At 41.0% G+C, this 20382-nt stretch overlaps 1 protein-coding gene and 1 pseudogene across 1 annotated transcript in view; both read left to right on the forward strand.

Annotated features, from left to right (window-relative positions):
• The window catches only part of TANGO6 (transport and golgi organization 6 homolog), a 210878-nt gene that overhangs the window by 140587 nt on the left and 49909 nt on the right, over positions 1 to 20382 (forward strand). Inside the window, exons 16-17 of the mRNA XM_055306190.1 lie at positions 3218 to 3369; positions 13075 to 13188. Of these exons, the coding sequence (XP_055162165.1) occupies positions 3218 to 3369; positions 13075 to 13188 (266 nt within the window). The remainder of the gene's footprint in view (positions 1 to 3217; positions 3370 to 13074; positions 13189 to 20382) is intronic.
• LOC129497358 (mesoderm-specific transcript homolog protein-like) lies at positions 14887 to 16022 on the forward strand (annotated as a pseudogene).

Below are 20382 nucleotides of genomic sequence, written 5' to 3' on the forward strand. Positions count from 1 at the left end.
TGTTGGCCATGTCTATGTCTTCCTCTGTGAGATTTCTCTTCATGTCTTTTGCCCATTTCATGATTGGATTGTTTGTTTCTTTGGTGCTGAGTTCAATAAGTTCTTTATAGATCTTGGAAACTAGCCCTTTATCTGATACGTCATTTGCAAATATCTTCTCCCATTCTGTAGGTTGTCTTTTAGTTTTGTGGACTGTATCCTTTGCTGTGCAAAAGCTTCTTATCTTGATGAAGTCCCAATAGTTCATTTTTGCTTTTGTTTCTTTTGCCTTCGTGGATGTATCTTGCAAGAACTTACTGTGGCTGAGTTCAAAAAGGGTGTTGCCTGTGTTCTCCTCTAGGATTTTGATGGAATCTTGTCTCACATTTAGATCTTTCATCCATTTTGAGTTTATCTTTGTGTATGGTGTAAGAGAGTGGTCTAGTTTCATTCTTCTGCATGTGGATGTCCAATTTTCCCAGCACCATTTACTGAAGAGACTGTCTTTCTTCCAATGGATAGTCTTTCCTCCTTTATCGAATATTAGTTGACCATAAAGTTCAGGATCCACTTCTGGGTTCTCTATTCTGTTCCATTGATCTATGTGTCTGTTTTTGTGCCAGTACCACACTGTCTTGATGACCACAGCTTTGTAGTACAACCTGAAATCTGGCATTGTGATGCCCCCAGATATGGTTTTCTTTTTTAAAATTCTCCTGGCTATTCGGGGTCTTTTCTGATTCCACACAAATCTTAAAATAATTTGTTCTAACTCTCTGAAGAAAGTCCATGGTATTTTGATAGGGATTGCATTAAACGTGTAAATTGCCCTGGGTAACATTGACATTTTCACAATATTAATTCTGCCAATCCATGAGCATGGAATATTTTTCCATCTCTTTGTGTCTTCCTCAATTTCTTTCAGAAGTGTTCTATAGTTTTTAGGGTATAGATCCTTTCCCTCTTTGGTTAGGTTTATTCCTAGGTATCTTATGCTTTTGGGTGCAATTGTAAATGGGATTGACTCCTTAATTTCTCTTTCTTCAGTCTTATTGTTAGTGTATAGAAATGCCACTGATTTCTGGGCATTGATTTTGTATCCTGCCACGCTACCAAATTGCTGTATGAGTTCTAGCAATCTTGGGGTGGAGGCTTTTGGGTTTTCTATGTAGAGTATCATGTCATCGGCGAAGAGGGAGAGTTTGACTTCTTCTTTGCCAATTTGAATGCCTCCGTCATGTTCTTTTTAATGACTGCAAGGTATTCCATAATATATATGTTTATGTAATCACCTCCATATTAATTAATTTTTTCTAATCTTTCACTACTACAGTTCTACAGTAAAAGCTTCATGCAGATATCCTTGTGGCCATATATGTGGCTACCTCTTTAGGATTGATATTCAGAAATGCAAATAGTAGGTCTAAGAGTAGGCACAAAGGCTCCTCTTTTCTATTCTGAAAATAGGCTACAGCTGAGTTACTTAGTTTCTGCAATATGTGTTAATGTTAACCGGGCAGGGGGTGAGTCTTTTGACTGCCCATAGTATACTAGGAACTGGGAGCATTATAGAAAAATTACTCCTTCATCTTTATCTCATATTGTATGGAAAATGCATTGTGTTCCTAACATCGAGGGAAAACAAAACAAACTGCCTCCTCCTCTCTGCTCCAAAGTGACTGAGATTTGTGAAATTAAGTGCTCCAAGCAACATCTGCTTGATTCTATGATGGCATTTGGGCATTTACCACACAGTACTGTAATTGTTGGTACTTACCTGTTTGTAACCACCTCCTAAACTTGGGCTTCTTAGGGGGTAAAGATTATGTTTATGTTTTTTATCCCTAGGTAACATTAGCATGATAACTAGCACATAATTTTGTTTTGTTGAATAAATTAATGAATTCCATTCAACCGTAGCATTTGTTGTGTACCTGGCACATACAAAGGTTACTAAGAACTGATGGAACCGCAGATCTGCCCTCAAGGAGTTTATAGTCTGAATATATATGAATATGAATGAGAGAGGCTGTAAACATGTAGGAATCAAGGCATTAGTGACACTTGTGATTTAAGCCAAAGTGACTTAAGTTCAAAGAACTGTGAGACTTTCCAGGAGGACTAATTAAGGCCAATTGAAGGTTTTGTAAAGCTGAGCCTGATAGGACAAGTTGGTAGTGTTTTTTATGATTTGTCATGTTAATGATTAAGAATAGGTGACTTTAAGCAATGCTTCAAGAACCATTTTGTTACGATCCTGTAGCTTTAGGACTACAAGAAGGCTAAAGGTGGAGTGTTATAGTTGGGTTCTGGAACTAGAACCTCAGAAACTAGATCAAGACCAAACAGCTTTAGCTCCTGGCATTCCTGCGGAGGAAGAAGTTGTTTCCGTATGTAAAATGACAATTCTGAATGTCTCAGTGTGCTATTTCTCCTTTCTTCAAATAAAACAAAAACTTCTCTTGACTCCTCCTTCCTTGACCAGATACCACTCCATTTCCTTGATATGCTTTGCTGAAAAACTCATTAAGTAATCTTTCTGTCTGCAATTCTTCCATTCTCTTAGAGCCACTTCTGTTGTGCTCTCACCCCTACCAGGCCATCGAAACCATTCTCATCAAGGTCAACAGTGACCTCATTGTCACTCAGTCTAATGGGCAATTATTAGTCTTCTTCCTACATGACATTGAATATTCTACCAGAGCATGACTTCTAATGGTTATGCAAGTACTTTGAAAAGTATAAAACAAGGCAGCCTGGGTGGCTCAGCAGTTTAGTGCCGCCTTCAGCCCAGGGCCTGATCCTGGAGTTCCAGGATCGAGTCCCATGTCGGGCTCCCTGCATGAAGCCTGCTTCTGCCTCTGCCTGTGTCTCTGCTTCCTCTCTGTCTGTCTCCCATGAATAAATAAATAAATATAAAATCTTTTAAAAAAAAAGTATAAAACACCATACAATATACCATGATAGTATCCTTATCCCTTCTTTAAGAACTTGAAATTTTATTTTTATTTTTTATTTATTTTTTTTAAAGATTTTATTTATTTATTCATAGAGACAGAAAGAGAGAGGCAGAGACACAGGCAGAGGAGAAGCAGGCTCCGTGCAGAGAGCCTGACGTGGCACTCGATCCCGGGTCTCCAGGATCACGCCCTGGGCTGCAGGCAGCGCTAAACCGCTGCGCCACCTGGGCTACCCGAAATTTTATTTTTAAAGATTTATATCTCTTTTTTTTCCACAGGGGACATGGTCTCAAAATACAGAGAACCTTTGATCCACACCTTCCTGAGGGGAGCAAGAGATCCAGATAGTGCTCACAGGGCCAGCAGCTTATCGAACCTTGGAGAACTATGCCAGAGGCTGGACTTCCTGCTGGGCTCTGTGATTCATGAGGTACTACATGTTGATTCTTCTTTCTAAAGCTTGTTTTTCCTTGGCACTATGATATAGCTGGGGATTGGGAGTCAGATCTGTGATTTTTTTCCAGATCAGATACATTATTGAACCTCCCTTGGCCTCACTAGTCTTGTATATATACCGGAAGTTATATTCATAAGAACTTTTTTTATTGCAAGTGATAGGAAGTCACCTTAATTTACCTTATGCATTAAAAGAGGATTTATTATAAAGATTCCAAGATAGCTAACAGAGTTGAAGACACCTTGAGCAAGAGCAGATGGGACCTTACCCTGGGCCTGTGGGCCATCTGTGAGTTTCATCTCTGTTCACAGGAAAATCTCAGGCAAATATTCTCAATGGCCCATTTTGATCAGAGGTGCCCTGTAATTCAGGGGGATGAAACTATTTACCTGAAAAGACTAATTAAGTGCCATGTTTTGTTCACCACTTTACACCCAGTACCTGGTACATAGTAGGTAAAGCAGCCAAAATGATAGCCACTGGACACTCATGGTTTTAGAGTTTCTGAGTTGATAAAATGTGCATCTTGCTGTTGTCCTCTATGAACACCTCCCTTTAGCCTCTTGAATTTTATCTTTGCACTTGTGTTTCTTTAGTCATCAATACATTAACATATATCTTAATTACCTACTATGTGCTAGGCACTCTACTATTTAAAGATTATACTGGACAGAAAAAGACTAGTTTTTGTTTTTTTAATTTTTTGAGAGAGACCACAAGCAGGGAGGAGGGAGGAGGAGCAGAGAGAGAAGGAGAAGCAGACTCTCCTCTGAGCAGGGAGCCTAACGTGGGGCTCAATCCCAGTACCCCAGGATCATGACCTGAGCCAAAGTCAGCCACTTAACCGACTGAGCCACCCAAGCATGAGAGAAAAAGATTTGTCAATATGTGATCAGGAGTCTTTATTACTGGTGACTTGGCTGTCCTAAATCTTTATTTGGAAGAAGACGGCTTGCAAATTATAAATATATAAATAAACCATAGTTTATATATATATATATATATATATTATTTGTGAGAGATCAGATTTCTCTTAGAGGACAAGAACTTACAAAACTGTAATAATTCTGGTTTCCTTTACAGTATTCAGTATGCTAAAGCTGACCATATTGAATAGAAAATATTAAAAAGTTCCTGGAGAGAAGGAATTTTCTTTGATGTCTGGTGATTGTGTCTTATGAATAAGCAGAGAAATACACTCATGGATATATGCATATACTTGAATTTATGGCATTTCCTGATTCCTGAACTTTATAGGCTTTGTTTTATTGATAATAAAGGCTACTCATGTCCTTAAATTCCAACTTTGGATTTTTAAGAAATTTATCCGTCAGTCATTTCCTCTCCTTTAACTCTTCCATGAAGGGCACACCCCAATGCCAACTTTTTGTATCTTTTTTTTCCTTAAGTTTTTATTTCAATTCCAGTTAGTTAACATACAGTGTAATATTAGTTTCAGGTGTAGAATTTAGTGATTCAGCACTCAGACACAATACCTGGTGTTCATCACAAGTATCCTCCTTAATCCCCATCACCTACTTATGTATCTTTTTTTAAAATTTATGTATCTTTTTTAAATAACTTAGAAATAATAATTATTATAACTTCAAACCTTAGAGTGCTCTAATATAAGTGAACTGTTAGGTACCTGACCTTTGGTGGTCTTGGATAGCACTTAGCAAATCCCTTGTCCTTTAGTATGTGAACTCATAACACTTAAGAGAAGGTATTTGCAGGTCTATTTCATTTATTGTCTAAAGATTTCAGCTTATGATAACTTTTCTGGGTCAAATATTGAAGTGGTTCCTACATTCTTTTCTCTGTTTACTTGGTCTTTTCACATGACTCAATCTAACCTGTGATCTGAACCAAACCAAAATATTGTTGTATTTTGTCTTTTTAGAGCAAGTGTAGGGGTGGGAGGACGGGCAGAAGGAGAAGAAGAAAGAGAATCTTAAGCAGGCTCCATGCCCACCAAGGAGCCTGACACGTGACTCAATCTCACCACCCTAAGATCATGACCTGAGCTGAAATCAAGAGTCAAATGCTTAACCAACTCAGCCAGCCAGGTGCCCCTAAATATTATAATTTTTAATAACAGCTTTATTGAGATGGAAGTCACATACCATACAAGTCTCATACAAGTCTCCTATTTAAAGGGTACAAATTAACAGCTTTTAGTTTATTCACTGAGTTGTACAAGCATCACAACTTTTTTTTTTTTTTTTTTTTTTTTGCATCACAACATTTTTAAAGCATAGCTGTAATAGAATAAAAACTCATCCCAGATCTCCAGGTGAATCACCTCAGGTTTGACAGGATTCCATACATTTTCTAAAACCAGTGACTCCAAACAATACCTGAACCTCATGATCTTCTATGAACCAAAAAACAGCCCTAGACTCTTCTTCCCTTTTTCTCTCTTAAGGAAACTGTAGCATCCTGGTGGTGTATGATTTCCTATCAGGGCATTAGAGAAATTTCTTGGCTTGATAGATTAGAAAAATTGAGCTAAAGCAGGTTTTATAACATCCAAGAAGTGTCCTCTCTCTGGAGACTCACCTTACCTGTGGAAAGAGAATGAAATTTCCCAGTGCACTGGGGGATGGGAATTAGTGAGGACCTATCTCCACCACCTAGTTACCTATGTTCACTTGAACACACAACTTAGGCTCTGAACTCCGGTTTCTGACTTACAAAATGGGATTAAAGGGGTGTCTGGTTGGCTCAGCAGTAGAGCTTGTGACTCTTGATCTCAGGGTCCTTAGTTCAAGCCCTGCGGGGATGGAGAGGGTAGAGAAAAGAGGGGAGATTAAAATACCTACCTTGCAGGATTGCCACCAGGATCTAAAGATAATGTAAATGTGGAAAATAAGAAAAGGTAGAGGAGGATAGGGTGGCCAGCATTGTAGTGTTAGGTGGAGTGGAGGTTACAAATGTTAAATAAAGTATTCAAGGTAAACCTCATTGTAAAGGTGACATTTGAGTAAAGATTTTTTTTTATTAAGATTTTTCTTTGACGCCTGGGTAGCTCAGCAGTTGAGCATCTACCTTTGCCTCAGGGCATGATCCCAGATTCCTGGGATTGAGTCCCACATCGGGCTCCTTGCAAGAAGCCGGGTTCTCCTCCCCCTGCCTGTGTCACTGCCTCTCTTTCTGTGTCTCTCATAAATTAAAAAAAAAAAGTGGGGGGGGGATCCCTGGGTGGCTCAGCGGTTTAGCGCCTGCCTTCAGCCCAGGGCACGATCCTGGAGTCCCGGGATCGAGTCTCACATCAGGCTCCCTGCATGGAGCCTGCTTCTCCCTCTACCTATGTCTCTGCCTCTCTCTCTCTCTCTCTCTCTCTCTCTCTCTCTCTCTGTATCTCTCATGAATAAATAAATAAAATCTTTTAAAAAAAAGTTTTCTTTAAGGAGCATTTTGGTCATTTGAAGGTCAGTGATGACAGTGATGAGGATGGCAGCAAGGAAATGAGAGAACAAGGGTAACCCATGTCCCTCAGATGTTCCCAGTCATACATTTACTGAACACCTGCAGTGTGCCAAGCCCTTTGTAGGGGGCCAAGGTCACAAGACCCTAGCACTACTCTTGTCATTGTGGTTTTTGTATTAATAGAGACCACATCTCTTGGAGCCTAGTGAAATCAGAGGACCCCATGCATTCCAGATACCATAGCATCTCACCATCTCTCAGTTCCCTGGAGAGAAGATGGACCTCTTGGATATTGCCAAAATACCACCTTGCCTTCTAGGCATGGGTAACCTGGTGGAAGACACAGACATTAATGGCTACAAATACTGTCCTTTGCAGTAGTGCTGTAGGAGCACATTTTAGGAGCCCCTCAGTCAGGTTTGAGTGTTGACAGAGATGTGCTAGAGGAAGAGACCCTTGGACCTGAATCTTTAGAACAAATAGAATTGGGTAGCCCAAGAAGGCATTTCAGCAGAGGGGATAGCTTGTGCAAAGGCACTGTGCTGTAGGACACCCTGGCATATATGAAGAACTGTAGGAAGATCCAAAAGGCTGGAGTGAAGGGATGGGGACAGGAGGTTAGTTGGTGGCAGAGCAGAGGCAAGAGAGGTGGGCAGGGGCTACATCATGAGGGGGTCTTAGCTTTACAGCTTTCTGGCTCACAGCAAGAATCTTGGATTGCTTATTTAAGCCTTCAGGAATGAAGTGTGAATAGGTAGTAGGATGTTTGCTTACCATGGGTGCTAACACAAAAAGAGAGCCCTTCCTTTTGTTTCTACATTAAAATCCATGTGAGGAGCTGCTAGTCTGTGGGCCCTACCTGGCCAGCCCCTTGTCCAGTGACCCTGACCCTTCTTAAGACCTAGACTCCCTGAAACATGAATCCCAGGTGTGTTTGTGATCACTAATAAACTGTGAGCCCAACAAGGGCAGAACTAATCTTTATTTACCTATGGATACATTCTAGCACCTATCACAGTGCTTTGGCAGATAGTGGGTTCTCTATTTGTTAACTGATATTGAATGAAGAGGAGAGTAAGGCTTATTTGGGAAGACTTGTTCCTAAATGTTTTAAAAATAGTAATAATAGCAAGCACTTAATAGAGTACCTTGTATATGTCAACTGATCCAGTTCACAAAGGAAACTAAGGCACAGAGAAATTAAATAAGTTGCCAAGGTCATGTAAGTAGGAAGTGGAGGGCTGGGATTTGAATGTAGGTGGGTAGTTCTAGCACCCATGCTCTTAACCATGCTCCAGGTTGTCTCCCAATAAATGTTTTCAGTTCATTTATAAGATTGTTTTTGTGCCAAAAAAAAAAAAAAAAAGATTGCTTTTGTGCCTTGAAAAGGAACAGTATTGCCATATAAGTAAAGCTACTGACAGGAAGGGTCATGCAGCTCCATTGCTTTTGGCAGTGAAACTTCAGAAAGCAATATATTCCCTCTGTTTTGAAAAACCAGGTGTTTCCATCCCACATAATTTCTGTCTTTTCTTTTTAGATGCTCCTTCTTATGTAGCATCCCACGCTTGCCATGTCATTAGTGCCAAACCAGCTGCCTTGGGTGGACTACAAGTTTGAACATGGTTGGACACCTGACAGCCTTAGTATTTCAGCCATTGAGCCCTCTTGTAGTCATACTGCTCTTATCTATTCACATGGAAAAAGTGGGATATTGGGCATGGCTCTTAAGTAGTTCTTCATTTATTTTGTTTATACATTTGATGGATATTTATTGAGCACTTACTCTATGCCAGTTATGGTCCTACCATCTAGCTGTGTGCTAGATGGTAGGGCTCCAGCTGTGAACACAGCAAAGTTCCTTTCCTTATGTAGCTGACATTCAAGAAAGGAGAGGTGGAAAACCAACAAGGAAGTAAACAAATATGTCCTATGTCAGATATCCATTAAGAGCTAAGGAAATTAATATGTCCTATGTCAGATATCCATTAAGAGCTAAGGAAATTAATCTAGTAAGATAAGGGGCACAAGGGGAGCTTGCTCTGGTATGTGAATTTGGATGAACAGGAAAGGCTTCACTGATGAGTGACATTTGAGATAAGACCAGAAGGAAGCAAGGGACTGATCTAGAGAGATACCTGGGGAGAAAGCATTCTAGGTGCAGGGAGCAACAAGTACAGAGGCCCTGAGGCAGGTGCATGCTTGACATACTACTGAATAGCAAGTCCAGTGTGTCAGAGAGGTGGTGGCCATCTAAGTGGGGCCTTTTAAGGGCTTTGGCTTTTAGTTTGAGTGAGTTGGAAAGCCAAAGCAGAAGAAGGAAATTATCTAACTTTTTTTTTTCTTTTTGAGAGAGAGAGAGTGCATGCACAGAGTAGGGAGAGGCAGAGAGGAAGAGAGAGAGTCCCAAGCAGACTCCCCACTGAGTGCAGAACCCTACCCTGGGCTCAATCCTACAACCCTGAGATTATGACCTGAGCCAAAATCAATAGATGCTTAATCGACTGAACTACCCAGATGTCCCATGTAATTTGTTTTGAGATAGAATTGAAAAAACTAGCCACCATAGTCTCTTCTAACATGATCTGATCTGAGAGATCATTGCTGTAGCTGTTGGGCCTCTGAAGAAAGCTGTCCTACCTGTTGGGTGGTCCATATTTGGGCACTGTCTCTATTGTGATGGTGTTTGCCAGTAGAGAAGAATATAAAGGATAGGATCAACCCTTCAGTCTCTGTACTGGAAATTCAGGTTCTTCCTCTCTGTTGATGTCAAGATTTAACCTGTTTGAAGAGCATTATTATTTTCCCCTATTCCTCCTTATTCTTGTCAAGAGCTTTGTTGCTTGAAACGAAATCGTGATTGACATTTTCATCTTTATCTCTTTATCTCTGCCACAAAGTTCTGTGGAAGGTAAATATGATTTAAAGGAACCACGGTGAGAGGCCCATCCACAGTTCATCAAGTAAGATGTGCCCAAGGTGAGAAGTCCATGGGGCAATCCACTTTAAATGTAGTGCCCAGAATTCCATAAACCTGAGCTTTAGGGTCTGATGCAAAGCCATCACCTCCGACCCCACTGAATTACCAGTCTTGCCATGATTGGTGCAGTTGCCTAAGTGCAGTTTGAGGATAGGGGGACCCCTGAGAGGAGGACTCCAGTGCATGTCCTGGAAACCATGGGGAAGCTGAGGTAGCCACCATGGTTCTCCTTCATGGCAGGTTAAGTGAGCAAGCTGAGCATGTATGAATTGGAGACTATACTGCTTTTGTTCTTAAGCTTTCTTAGTTTACAAAATAGAAGGACAGATGATTTCTTTTTGGATAAGTGAGCAGACCAACTGAAATGTTAATAAAGAATGCTCTAGGAGAAGGGATGAAGATGCAGTCAGGAAATTGAAGTCATGCTTTCATGATACATACCTCAGCTCTGGTACTTTCTCTCCTAGAATTTCCCAAAGTTGGCTTGTGGCAATCATGCCCTTTGTAATATCTTTATTTACATGGTTCTGATCTTGCTTGATACGTGCCGGTTATTTAAAGAGTGACATTTATCCATATTTCTGTTGGTTCCAAATGTTAAATTGCTTAAGCTGATTTTTAGTACTTCCAGAATAATCATCCTCCTCTTTGTAGGTCTCTCAGAAGTGGATATAAGTATTTTAGCCAGGGAAGAGGAAGCCTTCCACGGTGTTGTTTATTAGAATAGGTGTACTGACCCTGAAGGCAGGCAACATGAAGATCACATAGGATGGGTTTCGCCCTCTGGGAGGACTTAGAATGGAAATATTACACCAATTCATAAATTAGTAAAGACCTTACATCATCTATTTGCCAAGCCTTTTAGAGGTTGAAGGCAACATTAAGTGTGTCCTTGGGGTTGAAGGTGAGAGAGACTATGGGAACAACTTGTTCGGATTGGGCAGATGGAAGAGAGCAGCAATGTATCCTCCCTGCTTCGAGGGTTTGATGAGTGGTCTGCCCCAGTGGCCTGCAGGAGACCAACATTGTGAGCTGGTTATGGGAGCTTGGCCTGAACAGAGGCCTTTCTTGTCTCTAGATGATATCTGCAAGAACATAGTAAAATTCTCATGCTTTAAAAACATTTTGCATAATTGGCCATCATACATTTCATAGGAGATGGGCCTTGTGACAGAGGTATTGAGGAAGGCTCGTGAACACTCTTCTGTTTACGGGCCTCTTCCTGACTATCCTGGATGGCTGATTGCAGATGGGCTGAGTCGTGTCTGGTGCATAAGTAACTAACAGCCTGTAGTAAGCAGGAGGCAAGGCTTGTAATAACCAGCTCCTCTCCCCATCGTACCTTCAAAGTGGCACAACGATTCAAGCATTGGCCTTGCAGGGGAAACCCTTTACCAGCCAGGATTCTTCTGTCTATCCCAATTGTGGAATTGATGCCCCACAGCCAGGGCCAGACTCACTGAGAGCTGAGGCCCAAGCATGTCCTGCTCAGCATAATGTGGGAGATCAGAGGTGGCAAAGCTGGACACCAGCATGGTTCTAGGCCAGGAAGCCTTGGTCCACCAAACTGGAAACCTAGAACCCAAACTAAACCTGGGAAGAGGCAGGCAAAAGGTTTGGGAACATCTGCACATTATGTGACCCCAGGCTGGTTTTTGTGCTTTAGTTACCAGACTGAATAAGCTAAACCTCATGTGTCAAGAGGGACTCAGGCCTAGCTCTAACTTGTCTCTCTGATTTCAGCTCTTACCTTGTAAATACTAAGCCTGCAAGTGGAGGTAGCTATTATATTGTTACCTGTTTGGAGATCGCCCAAGGAATTCCTCCTAGGATTGAATTGCTTTTACCGTTAATGCCAGAGGCATAGAAGCCACCAGTGCCCTTGGGTCAGGGTGTCCTAGGTCAAAAAGGAGAAGCAGCTTGCTGGATTTTATTGAGAAACAGCCCCCAAAGAGTTGAGCGTTTCTGGGATTTCCCTTCACTTGCAAGATGCAAGATTGTCTAATAGATGTACAACTTGATTAAGTGCCAGTACATCACAGATGCAATTATATTTAAGAACAAGCTACTTCTTCTAATCTCTCTGCCATCACTGATTAATTAGACTCTTTGAACTATGCCCAACTGTTTGAAAGCTGTGAAAAATACAACCTGCATAGTTAAAATTTCTGCACAAGCCTATTTCCTCGTTTGTGCCTGTATTCTTTTTTAAACCTTTTTAAAAACCATTCTTTAAACATAATATGTATTTATACATGTTTCCAAACACACAATCTGGCTATTTTCTTATCATGGTTCGAAATCTTTCCATGATTGGCCAAGAAATACACTCACACACTAAATGAAATGACAAAGTATGTGAGAGACCAGTTGAATAACACCTTCAGGTTGTCGATGCCGTTGGTTACACGTTCAAGATTTTTTTGTTTTTAATTTTTAAATCTTGCATGAATGCCTCAGAGAGATTTTTTGCTTTTTTGTGGTATCTCTCTACTGAGGTTTTAAAATATTTTTGCACTTACCAGGAGTAGGGCAGGGGCAGAGTGGTAACAGGGTATGGAAACGTTCTTATACATAATTATTAGCTATATATCTGGCACAATGCTGTGCAAGTAATTTCTAGTCTTTTTTTATCATAGAGCTGTCTTTTAAAGTAAATAAGCACTGAAAGACCTATTCCATACATGAAGAAGCCCAGGGAGACTCTGAAATTGGCCCCGGTGACTGACATGGTCGGGTATGCTAGATTTGCAGGACTGGGACATCTGGGCATGCTGAAGATCAGTCTTTTTATGTATCTCTCTATCCCTGAGTTATAACTTTCATCAGTGGCTCGTTGATGTTCATGTCGGGCTCAAGGCCTGCTCAGCTAAATCTCCACGGTCCTCACTCCCTAGAAGCCACTTATGTTTTGGGCCATCTTTCCTTTCCTTCCTTCTATTTAGTGTCCCCAAAGTAACATTTCTACCCATTTTTCAAGAAATATTTGAATTCGACCATACCTTTAATTATATACACACATCCCTTCTGACTCCCTAATCTTCCTCCTGAATTCTAAACCCAATTTTGCCCTTTTCCAGAAAAGCCAAACTAAATCAAGATCACCAGTGCTAGATCTCTCCCTCTTTATTGAGAATGAGGAAACTATCCACCCCTCTCTAAGCCCGATTGTTCACAATGAACCTGTAGAAAGTGGAACACAGTTGAAAAGCTTTCAGTAATTGTGCAACCCTGATTTTTATTGACTTTTTCTCTTACCCTCCTAGGTAACAGATTGCCTGATTGCGGTGGCTAAAACAGACTCTGAAGTTCAAGTGCGCAGAGCTGCCATCCATGTGATTGTGCTGCTGCTTCGGGGCCTCAGCCAGAAAGCTACTGAGGTCAGTCTGTTTCTGATCATTTGCAGCTTCCCTGCTTTTTTGGTTTTTATCTGTTTATCAGTCTTCCTTTCACCAAGGCAGCCTCAGATCTTTTCCCTGGATGGACTCATGCAGATGAATCCATCCACAGAGGTTTTATTTTGTTGCAAGAATACTGTTTGCGACTTTAGTAAGAGTCCTATTTCCTCTGTAATAGGCAAACTACACTCTAACTGCTGTAGGAAAACCAGAGCACAAGTTTATAGGTTTGAGACTCTGAGTCCTGGCATTCTTCTCAGAGGGGCAGGTTCCAGGTGAGCTAACTAGAATACACTAAGACTGCCTCTGTAGCCTGAACTTTAGTGACTTGTCTTCCTGACTCATTTCGTTATTCATGCCGAATTACTAAAGGACCTCATTTGAAACATGTTTCCTTTCTAGCTGTAAATTCAATCCATGAGATTTTAGTTGATGCATAAATTAAACTTTTTTCTTCTTCCAAGTGAGTCTGGCTGCGTTTCTCCCCAGTGTATGGCTAATACGAGAAGAAAGTATACATATCCATATGTGTGCTAAGAACGAGTGACCTCTAAATTAATTTTCCTCTTGATTTTAATGGAATCACATTCCCAGTTGAGTTTATAGAGAGAGCTTACATTAATAATTCACTCCCTGGCATCCATAATGCTCATGGCACATCAGTATTTAACTATGTGTCAGTGAAGCTATTAGAAGAATGTTTGTTTTGTCAGACCTACAGGCTTTTATTCATGATAGAATTTTGTCATATCAAGTTCCTGACACCATTTTTGTACAAGCATAGACTCATTAGTTATCACCTAGTTAGTGGTGGGGACACACAGATCCACAACTCAATAATGCAGATTAATTAAATAAATTGCTGTCAGGTACACACTGCCCTTGATGAGAATCTGCTCTGCAAGAAAGTGTTTTTCTTCCATCCTCAAGATCTACACAACTCTTGGGGCACCTGGGTGACTCAGTTGGTTAAATGTCTGACTCTTGATATCAGCTCAGGTCTTGATCTCAAGGTCTTGATCTCAGGATTGTTAGTTCAACCCTGCATTGGGCTCCATTCTGGGTGTAGAGACTACTTAAAAAAAGAAAAAAATCTACAAAACTCTTGACAAATAAAATTGTTATGAAAATTGTTAACAATAGAGGAAACTAGATGAGGAGCATACAGGAATTCTCTGTGCTGTCTTTGCAACTTATCTGTAAATCTAAAACTATTTCAAAATAAAATTTTAGTTTAAAATATGAGTTATGGGCACCCCCGGTGGCGCAGCGGTTTAGCGCTGCCTGCAGCCTGGGGTCTGATCCTGGAGACCCGGGATCGAGTGCCGCGTCGGGCTCCCTGCATGGAGCCCGCTTCTCCCTCTACCTGTGTCTCTGCCTCTCAGTCTCTCTCTCTCTCTCTCTCTGAATAAATAAATTAAAAAAAAACATAAAATATGAGTTATAACACTATTAAAGTAAATCTATAAAACCCTGTAAGTGAGCTGTGGCAATCAGCACATCCTGGTGCTCCTCACTCCTCACTATTTCTTGTGGCTAGCACAGCCCTCATGGGCTATAGGCTGTGCCTGGGTGATGGCTGGTCCTGCCCTGCTCTGGGCACTGCAGCACCGGGTGCTCCACACTGCTGTGCCAGGCAGCATGGGGTAAGACGTGGCCATCGTACACCAAGATCACAGGATGAGGGAGTAATGGGTTCAGGTGGCACTACTGGCTGTGCCCCTGCTTGCAGTCTAACTGCATATCTCCCTCTCCCCAGCTTTCTCTTCTTTTCACTCATGGAAGTTCTCAGGCAAATTTTTCACCTATAAGTGACTGCACGTCTTCTACCAAGGCTCAGTGTGTGTGGTTGGAAGTCCTGAGATGTGCTTTTACAGGGGTTTTCAACTTCCAGTTGTGAGTGGTACAAGATTTGGGAAGGTCTGGGCCTGATGTTTTATTCAGTGATAGCCCTTGACTTCTTGGGCTTTACCTTCTGTTCCATATTTTGAGCAGGCCAGCATTGTGGAGGCACTTTTGCAGCATCTGGAGCTCCAGAACCATAAGATCCACCTTTTGTCTCATGATTACAGAGATATTGCTCAGGAGGTGCTTTAAATAGGTTCCAGCAGAACTGATCTGGTCAGCTTACCATAAAAAGTCTCTATGTGTCAAATGGAGGTATTTTTCCTAAGACTTACCATCCTCTCCTTCTCCAAAAGCTTCTCAAAAATGGAGGCATCTGTCACCCATCCTTACACAATTGATGAATTTTTTGTATTCTCCTGAGATCTCATCCTAGTCTTTGGGCTGTATACACAATGCTCTGAGAGTGAAGTTGTGGGACATGTGGGCAGGGATACCCAACAATGATGGAACTTAGTTACCATTAGTCTCTTACACTACATCAACCAGATAAAGAAATTTAGAAGACACTGGGTGGGAGCTCTTGCTTCTATAACTATTACTATTCATTTTATCGGTGGGCCATTGGATCCCATGAATCTTTCTGCAGAGTTTTTGGAGCTATATAGGGAAACATTCTGGGCAGCCCAGGTGGCTCAGCGGTTTAACGCCGCCTTCAGCCCAGGGCGTGGTCCTGGAGACCCGGGACCGAGTCGCACGTCAGGCTCCCTGAGTGGAGCCTGCTTCTCCTTCTGCCTGTGTCTTTGCCTCTCTCTCTGTGTCTCTCATGAATAAATAAATAAAATCTTTAAAAAAAAAAAAAAGAAAAGGAAAACATTCCGATTCTGGATGACCACATTAGCCACTATCCATAGCTAGAGGATCCCATGAGCTTTATGAATACATATATGGGCTTCATCAGTTCCTTCTGAGCTGGAAAGAGTAGTTTCCCTCTGTTACCTCCCCTACTCCCTTAGCTGTTGTGTATTCCACTTAGGAAGAAATGCCCCAAAGAGGTCCTGGCCACCAAACATTATTCCCTCACAAAAGTCCACCTGACTCACATCAGTAGTCAGCATGTAGTTAAAAGCCCGCAGAAGCTCTGGCTAAGGACGACCTAACAGTCCACCTCCCATTCTTCTGAGTGAGTGTATGGACTTGCCTCTGATTTTGTGCTATTTGGAAACTCTGATGAGCTCTACATACTTTAATACTTCTATGGACTCTTCTGAATTATTTAGAAATATTAATTTCTGACCCATCCCTGATAGGAATGCTATGGTGAAGAATGAGGAGAGGGTGTCTCCTTACCTGTCCTTGAATGGCTTTAAGGGTACATGCTGTTTAAAGTTCTCTAAGCAGCACAGTTTCAAGTGAGAGTGAGTCTCCCTTATCATAACTTTGGATTTCGTCTCATCAGCTGCTTTTAATTATAGACATTTTGTTAAAATAGGTTTGGGTTTGAATAATGCAGTATTTCTAAGTATACTTTAAGACTATGATTTATCTACACGTTTTATTTATTTATTTATTTATTTATTTATTTATTTATTTATTTATTTAGATACTAAACCAGCAGATACTCTGCCAGAGTAGTGAACCTTTTAAAAATGTTTAATTTCTGAATAAATTGAATTAAATCCGAACTATTTACAGATTTTCCTAAAATCACAAGGATATTAAAGACCAGTGACGTTGGTGCCAGGGATTTACTGTTAATTATTAGCTAATTCTTTTTTTTTTAGTTTTTTTTTATTTATGATAGTCAGACAGAGAGAGAGAGAGAGAGGCAGAGACACAGGCAGAGGGAGAAGCAGGCTCCATGCACTGGGAGCCTGATGTGGGATTCGATCCCGGATCTCCAGGATCACGCCCTGGGCCAAAGGCAGTCGCTAAACCGCTGCGCCACCCAGGGATCCCATCATTAGCTAATTCTAACAGCAAATAACAATCTGACTCTTCATACCTCAGTGATTAGAATCATGTCCCTCCTTTTTTTAAATTTAATTTAATTTTTATTTTTTTAAAGAAGCATGTCCCTCCTGAGGTGGAGAGGAGGGGATCGTTGTATAGTCCAAGTTACCATGCTAAATATACATTGATTCCTTTTATGACAATTGTTTAACTTCTCATTGGTTGTCCCAGAGAGGCTTCCTCTTGTAGCGTAGTAATTCCTGTACTTTACAGATAGGAAAGTTCCAGAAACTTTAAGAACAAATACTGAAAGGCCTATGAGCAAACGGTGCTGAATATTTTTTTCTTCCTTTTTTTTTTCTTTTCTTTTAAAATGAGAGGTTTTTTTTTTTAATGCTGGGAGTTCAATGAGGGGCTTGAACTCACAACCTTGAGATCAAGACCTGAGCTGAGATCAAGAGTTGGACACTTAACCAACTGGGCTACACAGGCACCCTGCTGAATTTTTTTTTAAGCCAGTTTCAATTGTCTTAGTCAAAACAGGATAATTAAGTGATTATTTTAATTTTTTTATTAGCAACTTCAGGTATAACAGTTGAAACTGGAATAAGTGTTTATTTTCTCTAAATAAAAATAGATTTTGGGACACCTGGGTGGCCCAGCAGTTGAGTGTCTGCCTTCGGCTCAGGGCATGATCCCTGGGCTCTGGGGTCGAGTCCCACATCAGGCTCCCTGCATTGGAGGCTGCTTCTCCCTCTGCCTATGTCTCTGCCTCTGTGTGTCTCTCATGAATAAATAAGTAGAATCTTTAAAAAAGAAATTAATTTTGAAAAAAAGTGGCAAAAACCCTTTCTAAGTGCACACACTTACAGAGTGAGTGAGAGTGAGTGTGAGAGAGTGTGTTTATGTGTGTGTGAGAAGCACAGCAAAATACCTGGTTAGTAAAGTGAGAGAAGAAATAGAAACTCTACCCAGATTTCTCACATCTGTGTGTAGCCAATGAAAGCAACACTCTTGGTCTCACCAGTGCTAAAATAATTTGTGGCCATGGAAGATTATTGTCACTTTCAAAAAGCCATGTGAATGGAAAACCTCTCCTGTTCTCCAAACCAGCTCTATCCTGCACTCACGGAAATTTATAAATTGTGCTTACTCAGTGAATAAAGAAAAGGAAATGGGATGGGATGAATGTATGATTCCTCTTCCTGGTGCATCCTTAAGGCCAGGTGCGTTAAATCTTGTAATCGTAGGTGTGATTATAATCAGGGGCATTTTAATGAGAAACGGAGATCACCACAAAGCTTTCAATCTAGTATTTATCTTTTCTGCTGTTTTGCCCCCAGGAACAGCTGAAATGAAAATGCTACTTTGTTGATGAAGTTGTGTGCGTGCGTGTGTGTGTGTGTGTGTGTTTCCCTTCTAATCACTATTTCTGAAGTTACAGAGTGCCAAAAGATAATGCCAGGTTTCAGTGAATTTTCTCTTGCTGGTAGATGTGCCTGCCAAGGACCTCTGTGGTTCTGGCAGCTTGGAAAGGAGGCAGAGAGTCCAGTAAGAGATGGGGCTTCAGAAGATCAGAAGATAGATTTAGATCAGAGAGGGAAGACATCACCACCCCCACTCATTTGCAAGTAGCCAGAGTCTTGTGCAGTCAACACAATACCTGTACTGGAGGGAGATAATGGATTCACTTTCTTACTGAAAAACTTGTTTTCTCTGCTCAGCCTTGTTTTGACCAGTTAACTGTTGATTTATTCCCATTATAGCCTGAAGCCCAAGAGAAGCTGAAGGAACTCCCTTTTAACCTATTCTACCTTACTCTTACTGAAAATTAAATTTACTAGGTCTACCCAGTGGAGGAGGTAGGTTTAGACCTGTGCCTTCTAGTGTTGGCCTCAGAGTTAAGAACAGCCTTCCTTTTTTTTTCCAAAGGTTTTATTTATTTGTTTATTCATGAAAGACACACACAAAAGAAAGAAAGAAAGAAAGAAAGAAAGAAAGAAAGAAAGAAAGAAAGAAAGAAAGAAGAAAGAAAGAAAAGAAAGATACACATACAGAGAGGCAGAGACACAGGCAGAGGGAGAAGCAGGCTCCATGCCAGGAACCCGACGTGGGACTCAATTCCGGGTCTCCAGGATCAGGCCCTGGGCCGAAGGTGGCACTAAACCTCTGAGCCACCCAGGCTGCCCAAGAACAGCCTTCCCTAACGTGGAGGGGGTAAATGGAACAACAGAATGAAAAAACTGTGCCTAACTCTCCAGGTCTTCCCAGGTCTTTGCAAAGTGACTTGTTTATTTTAAATATTATAAATGTTTAGAACATCAATTTTCATAAAATGCATTCCAAAGACAATAATTGGGGCAGTCATGGCTGAGTAATAGCCTACCAGACAAGCCCTCCTTCAGATAACAGGTATAAATTCTGGGCATAATATAGTAAGCAGCTGCCTTGAGACACTGGAAAGTGCTCAACTGCAGGCAGATTCTCATGGGGAGTCCGTGGTCAGAAGAGAGGCACCGTACAGGGTGAGTTTCCATTTTTTTGGCTTTTAACTTAAGGACAAGTCTATTTGGGAATGAATGCAATGCAAAAGGGGCGCTGGTGGAAGTATCACAAGTCTTTCTAACCTGGGGAACCAGAACAGTGACTCTGGGGAAACCACAGCTTCAGGTCAGAGAAGGGAAATCCTGGAGTGGATAGATCCAGAGAAAGGCGTCCCAAATTCTGGCTGTCTACCTGTAGAACTGACCCCTGAACCAAGCAAGATAAGTACCTGCTTTAAAATAAGAAGAAGCAGAAGAACAAAATCTCGGGTCTTAATAATTTAACATTCATAATATCCAGGATATAGTCCGAAGTAACTCAATATATGAAAAACCAGGAAAATGGAAATATTCTCAGTAGAAAAGAAAATCAGCTGAGACCAACCCCAAGACAATCCTGATGTTGGGATTTTAAAGCAGCTATTTTAATTATCCTTAATGAAATAGAAGAGAGGGATGCTTGGGTGGCTCAGTGGTTGAGCACCTGCCTTTAGCGCAGGGTGTGATCCTGGAGTCCCACATGGGGCTCCCTGCATGGAGCCTGCTTCTCCCTCTGCCTATGTCTCTGCCTCTCTCTCTGTCTCTCATGAATAAATAAATAAAGTCTTTAAAAAAATGAAGAAGTATGCCTACAATTAATAAAAACTTAAAAATTTCAGTAAATATTGTATGATTGATGAATCACTGAACTCTGAAACTAGTAATACACGATATGTTGAGTTTAAATTTTATTTTTAATTCTAAAATTTAAAAACTAAAAAAAAAAAAACCTCAGCAAAGAAATAGAAATAATTAAAAAAATAAAGCCAAGTGGATGTTTAGTACTGAAACTACA

Source organism: Nyctereutes procyonoides, unplaced genomic scaffold, assembly GCF_905146905.1.
Source record: "Nyctereutes procyonoides isolate TBG_1078 unplaced genomic scaffold, NYPRO_anot_genome, whole genome shotgun sequence".
Taxonomy (NCBI): domain Eukaryota; kingdom Metazoa; phylum Chordata; class Mammalia; order Carnivora; family Canidae; genus Nyctereutes; species Nyctereutes procyonoides.